Source organism: Rhagoletis pomonella, unplaced genomic scaffold (assembly GCF_013731165.1).
Source record: "Rhagoletis pomonella isolate Grant_MI unplaced genomic scaffold, Rhpom_1.0 Rhpom_scaffold_00005, whole genome shotgun sequence".
In the NCBI taxonomy this organism is placed as follows: Eukaryota; Metazoa; Arthropoda; class Insecta; order Diptera; family Tephritidae; genus Rhagoletis; species Rhagoletis pomonella.
Window position 1 is genome coordinate 37072467 of NW_023458559.1, and position 6298 is coordinate 37078764.

At 41.1% G+C, this 6298-nt stretch overlaps 1 protein-coding gene across 1 annotated transcript in view; it reads right to left on the bottom strand.

Annotated features, from left to right (window-relative positions):
* Nucleotides 1-4221: 4221 nt before the first annotated feature.
* The window catches only part of LOC118738881 (farnesol dehydrogenase-like), a 3341-nt gene continuing 1264 nt past the window's right edge, over nt 4222-6298 (bottom strand). Inside the window, exon 2 of the mRNA XM_036469901.1 lies at nt 4222-4617. Within this exon, the coding sequence (XP_036325794.1) occupies nt 4447-4617 (171 nt within the window). The 3' untranslated portion in view covers nt 4222-4446. The remainder of the gene's footprint in view (nt 4618-6298) is intronic.

The window sequence follows — 6298 nt, forward strand, 5'->3', positions numbered from 1 at the left end:
AAATTCCTTGGACACACACGCGAAATAATTGCAATTTTTTCTTGACCGTTTTCTTGAGAACTGCATACTGGTAGCCTTACCTTGTTGTTTTTTATTTTTTTTTTACAATTACCTATAACCCCGACCGCCACGTGTTTGCACGCATGAGCAAGGCCTACATATCTGTGGTTATAAGCAATAATCGCCTAAGTCGAAAACCCAGAATTCGAGAAAAAACGTTTTAAAAATTTGAATTGTAATGCTAACCTTATGGGGAAACCAAAATATTTTCATCTATAACTTTTTAAATAGTCTAGCTAACGATATGGGAGTTTCACATACACATGGAATAGTAGTTGCAGAAAACGATACACTCTAAAAAAAATGTGTAGATTTCCTACCTAAAAGGTAGGTTACTGATTTCCTACCTTATTATACGCGAAATTACATGCTCGATTATTCAACGAATTCTTCTTCTTCTTCTTCTTCTTATTTGGCGCTGTAACCGCCTAAGCGATTTTGGCCGAGCACGCCAGTCATTTCTCTTCTGTGCTAACTGACGCCAATTGAAAATGCCAAGTGAAGCCAAGTCCTTCTCCACCTGGTCTTTCCAACGCAGAGGAGGCCTTCCTCTTCCTCTGTTCCCAGCATCGCGGCCGCGTTGAATATTTTCAGAGCAGGAGCGTTTCTGTCCATCCGAACGACATGGCCAAGCCAGCGGAGCCGCTGAATTTTAATTCGCTGCACTATGTCTATATCGTTGTAAAGCTCATACAGCTCATCGTTAAATCGTCTGCGATATTCGCCATCACCAACGCGTAAAGGTCCGTAAATCTTTCGCAGAATCTTTCTCTCGAAAACTCCAAGAGCCGCCTCATCAGATGCTTTCATTGTCCATGCTTCCGCGCCATACACCAGCACAGGCATGATGAGTGACTTATAGAGTGTGATCTTTGTACGACGAGAGAGGACTTTACTTCTCAATTGCCTACTCAGCCCAAAGTAGCACTTGTTGGCAAGAGTGATTCTCCGTTGGATTTCAAGGCTGACATTATTATTGGTGTTAATGCTGGTTCCCAAATAAACGAAGTCGTCCACTTTTTCAAACTTGTAACTGTCAACAGTGACGTGGGTGCCAAGACGCGTATGCTCTGACTGTTTGTGTGCTGACAGGAGATACTTCGTTTTGCCCTCGTTCACCACCAGACCCATTCGCTTTGCTTCTCTATCCAATCCCGAGAAGGCAGAACAGACGTAGCCCTTGTTTTTACCGATAATATCGATGTCGTCGGCATACGCCAGCAATTGTACGCTCTTATAAAGTATTGTACCTGAGCGGTTCAGTTCTGCGGCTCTTATTATCTTCTCCAACATAAGATTAAAGAAATCACACGAGAGGGGGTCCCCTTGCCTGAAACCTCGTTTGGTATCAAACGGCTCGGAGAGGTCCTTCCCTATTCTGACGGAGCTGGTGGTATTGCTCAACGTCATTTTACACAGCCGTATTAGTTTCGCGGGGATACCAAATTCAGACATCGCGGCATAAAGGCAACTTCTCTTCGTGCTGTCGAAAGCGGCTTTGAAATCGACAAATAGATGGTGTGTGTCGATCCTGTTCTCGCGGGTCTTTTCCAAGATTTGGCGTATTGTGAATACCTGATCTATGGTGGATTTTCCAGGCCTAAAGCCACACTGATAAGGTCCAATCAGCTCGTTGACGGTGGGCTTCAGTCTTTCGCACAATACGCTCGATAAGACCTTGTAACCTATGCTTAGAAGGCTAATTCCGCGGTAGTTGGCGCGTATGGCGGGGTCGCCTTTCTTGTGGATTGGGCAGAGCACACTTAAATTCCAGTCGTCGGGCATGCGTTCATCTGACCATATTCTGCATACGAGCTGATGCATGCACCTCATCAGCTCCTCGCCGCCGTACTTGAATAGCTCGGCTGGCAGGCCGTCAGCTCCAGCAGCTTTGTTGTTTTTCAGCCGCGTAATCGCTATTCGTACCTCGTCATAGTCAGTCGGTGGGACAGCTACTCCATCATCATCGACTGGGGACTCGGGTTCGTCTTCCTCACTACTTTCAGCGCTGCTACCATTCAGTAGGTTATAAAAGTGTTCCCTCCACAATTTAAGTATATTCTGGACATCGGTCACTAGGTCGCCATTGTTGTTCTTACAGGAGTTCGCCCCGGTCTTGAAACCTTCCGTAAGTCGCCTAACCCTCTGGTAGAATTTTCGGGCGTTCTTCCTGTCGGCCAGCATCTCAAGCTCTTCGCACTCACGTATTTCGGCCTCTCTCTTCTTATTGCGGCAAATACGTCTCGCTTCCTTCTTCAGTTCCCTATAACGGTCCCACATGGCTCGCGTTGCGCCCGATCGCAGCGTGGCCCTGTAGGCGGCATCTTTTTTCTCTGCGGCTTCTTGACATTCCTCATCGTACCAGTTGTTCTTTCGGGCTCGCTGAAATCCAACTACTTCTTCGGCGGCGGTACTTAATGATCGGGAAATGTGGTTCCACTGCTCGCGTACGTCGGATTGTTGAAGAGTGCTCTCAGAGAGCAGATGTGTGAGTCGAGTGGCGAATAAATTGGCCGGCTGTTGTGATTGCAGCTTTTCGACGTTAAGCTTTCCTTGCATTGTTGGGCGCACATTTTTTGCTGCACAGAGGCGGGTGCGTATCTTGGCTACAACAAGATAGTGGTCCGAGTCGATGTTTGGCCCTCGGAGTGTACGTACGTCCAAAACGCTTGAAGCATGCCTTCCGTCTATCACAACATGATCGATTTGGTTTCTCGTTTTTCGATCTGGAGACAGCCATGTAGCTTGGTGGATGTTCTTATGCTGGAACCTAGTACTACATATTACCATATTTCGGGCCCCGGCGAAGTCGATCAGCCTCAGTCCGTTATCGGACGTTTCGTCGTGGAGGCTGAATTTTCCGACAGTGGCGCCAAAGATCCCTTCCTTGCCCATCTTGGCATTAAAATCGCCAAGCACGATTTTGACATCGTGTCGGGGGCAGCGCTCATATGTACGTTCCAAGCGCTCATAGAAGAGATCCTTGGACGCCTCATCCTTCTCTTCCGTCGGGGCATGGGCGCAGATGAGCGAGATGTTGAAGAATCTAGCTTTGATGCGGATTGTGGCTAGACGTTCGTCCACCGGGGTGAACGCCAGTACTCGGCGACGGAGTCTCTCTCCTACCACGAATCCAACACCGAATTTGCGCTCCTTTACGTGGCAACTGTAGTAGACGTCGCAAGGCTTCACGCTTACTTTACCTTGCCCCGTCCATCGCATTTCTTGGATGGCGGTGATGTCAGCCTTTGTCTTCCCGAGGACATCAACCAGCCGGGCAGAGGCACCTTCCCCATTAAGGGTCCGGATATTCCAGGTGCATACCCTTAAATCATAGTCCTTTATACGTTTGCCGTGGTCGTCATCAGAAAAAGGGGGTCTCATCCGAGGCTTGTTGGAATTTTTCATTGGGCGGGGTTTTAACGTGGCGGGACCCAAACCCAGCGCACGCGAAGTTTTACGCCTTCTCACTTTAGCTCGCTCCCAAACGGGTGTTTGGTTGCTACCCAGAGGATACGTGGATATAAATATCCGGACGTTGTGAGCTGCGATTTGAACCGTACGCACAAGAATCGCTTCTGGCCACTCCCAGGTGAATGGCAGTCAAAAGTTGTCCACTTCTGCGCACGGAACCATCCTTCAACGAATAGTCTGTTTAAATTTCGGACTTTTTAGAGTGTAATATAGCTGCTGCGGTGTGCGTAAATTTACTAAGAAGTGTGTACAAGCTACAAAATACACATCTGCTGTTCGATTTCACCCTTAGAATTGTGTAAAGCCACTAACAAAAAGGATTTTTACACACGAAAATGTGTAATCGAGGAAAATAGATATTCACCGTGTAAATTTACCAAAAAAATTTAAAAATAAACAAAAATATACTCGATTTATAGTCGCAATTTTAAACAGATTTTTTAGAGTGTAGCATATATAACTCAATTCTTTCTTAAGTCGACTTAGGCGGTTATTGCTTACGACCACAGATGTACAAACATATACTCTGAAAGTAGGGTATAAAAAAGATGCCGATGTCTGGCCGTTTTTTCATAATCAATTCGTTAAATAATTTTTTGCATTACCTAACAAACAGGAAGCTCTGAGCCAATTGCTATTATTCTGAAAAAAAAGTATTCGACATTAAGTAACACAAAACGTTTTTTATAATGGATTTCCAATGACAATGCTATTAGTATTCCAATGTGTTTTTATTTCATTGTATAGTTATTAACTATAATATAAGAGTGAGAACAAATCATATACATACATACATATGAATACACATACATACATACAAATATACTTAAGTGTATGTATGTACATACATGTATGTGGATAATTAATATACATATATGCATATGTATGTATAGCATATGCTAAAATATTTAATTACCCGCCCCGTGTTGGCAACACAGTAATCTCGTGTACTTGCACGTGTGGCGGTGTTGAAAGAGTGAACAAGATACAGCTGGAAACATCTTCTGATCTCAAAATTGGAAGTCCAGCGTTTTTGAATTGATCCGGAACGATTTCTGTATCTGTTAAACCGGGGCTAACGCTCTGAAATTATAAATAATCAATTAAAATATGACGATGCTTTCATGCACAAATACATGCATACATACAAAAACTGTATGCTGATACATACATATGTACATTAGAGCGTACCAGAAAAAAACACGTTCGCCGCACAGTGGTCGGAGAAGCCATGTTTTACGCGAAAAAATAGAAGGGCTGTTACAACTATAATAAAACTGCGGGATCGTAGTATTGTTGTATTAATGCTTAATCCGAATAAGCCATAAAATTTTAAGTTTGACCGTTGACAGCTGTCAAATCAACTGCCAATTTCTGTAAAATTAAGAAAATCTTTTTGAAAATACCACTGATTACGTTTTTTGACATGCTGATCACGAATTTCATGTCAAATTGAAACCCTGACCGTTGACAGCTGTCAAATGAACTATGGATTTTTCTAAAAATAAGACAGTATTTTTCAAAATCCCACGGAATAGGGTTTTAGACATGCTAATCGCGAATTGCGTGTCGCAATTAAAACCTTAAGAATTTATGACTGTCGAAGAAGACACCAATTTTTTTAGAAATAAGAAAAATTTCCCACGTAGTAAACGTATTATGTTTTAAGACTCACTAATCTCGAATTATGTATCACATTCAAACTTTTTCGGTTGACAACTGTCAAATCAACTGTCATTTGCATTTGAGTAATACAAAATGTTTGTTTAGCAAAATTTTATTTATTCCATATATATGAGGAAACATACCTAAAATGAATTTATAATCAAATTATCCAATAATAACAGTAATTAGGGATAGTTGGGGTCGTCTGCTATATTTTCAGCCCAAACAATTTGATCTAGGACCCAACAGTGTTTTTTTTAAGATTTTTTTTTTTTATTTTATACGAAATTCTTCATATCCAAAACTTCAGTTTTCTCATTTTTGTATAAATTTCTTCAAGTTTGAACTCTTACAAATTTCGGACGCTATATTGGACTTTGCATTTTGAATTTTCAAAAACTAGTTTGTAATTTGTAATGAGCGTACTCAAGAACTTTTAAATAGCAAATTTCATGAAAACTAAGTAATTTTTTTAATTCTTGGAAGCCATATTGGATTCGTTATTGGATTTGATGCTAAATGTAGAATAAATTACATTAATTTTTAATAATTTAATACACTTTATGTTATTTGGGAAAACTGCTAAAGTCGGTCTAGTGAAATAAATATGGCCGCCACTCTTTTCCACCACCACTTCTTTTCGTAGATCCTTAAAGTGACCTTTGCATTAGTTTTTGGTAAAGGAATGAAGATTCTACTCGGCCCTACAAATTAGTTATATCTTTTTGAAGAAAATATTTCTTGAAAAATAAGCCGTGTTAATAAGGTACTGATAATTAAGCAACCAAGATTTATGGTGTAATATTTCATAAGAAATCATTATTTTCCATGTTTAAGAAGTAAGACCAAACCAGAAATTACTGTTATAATTGAATGTTTCCATAAAAAAAATTGTTAGAAAAGTTATCAACTCATAACTGTTAGAACGTGCCACGATAGAATCCGTTGAATTAAACAGATTCACCGGCTTTCTCAGCAGTTATTATTGAAAACAATAATCCATTTTGAGTTCGTTGGACATTTCTGAATATTTAAGAATAGCTTCATTCCGGTTAATTTATCACAGTTTTAATGTATGCCTTTTCGTGTAAAACATGGT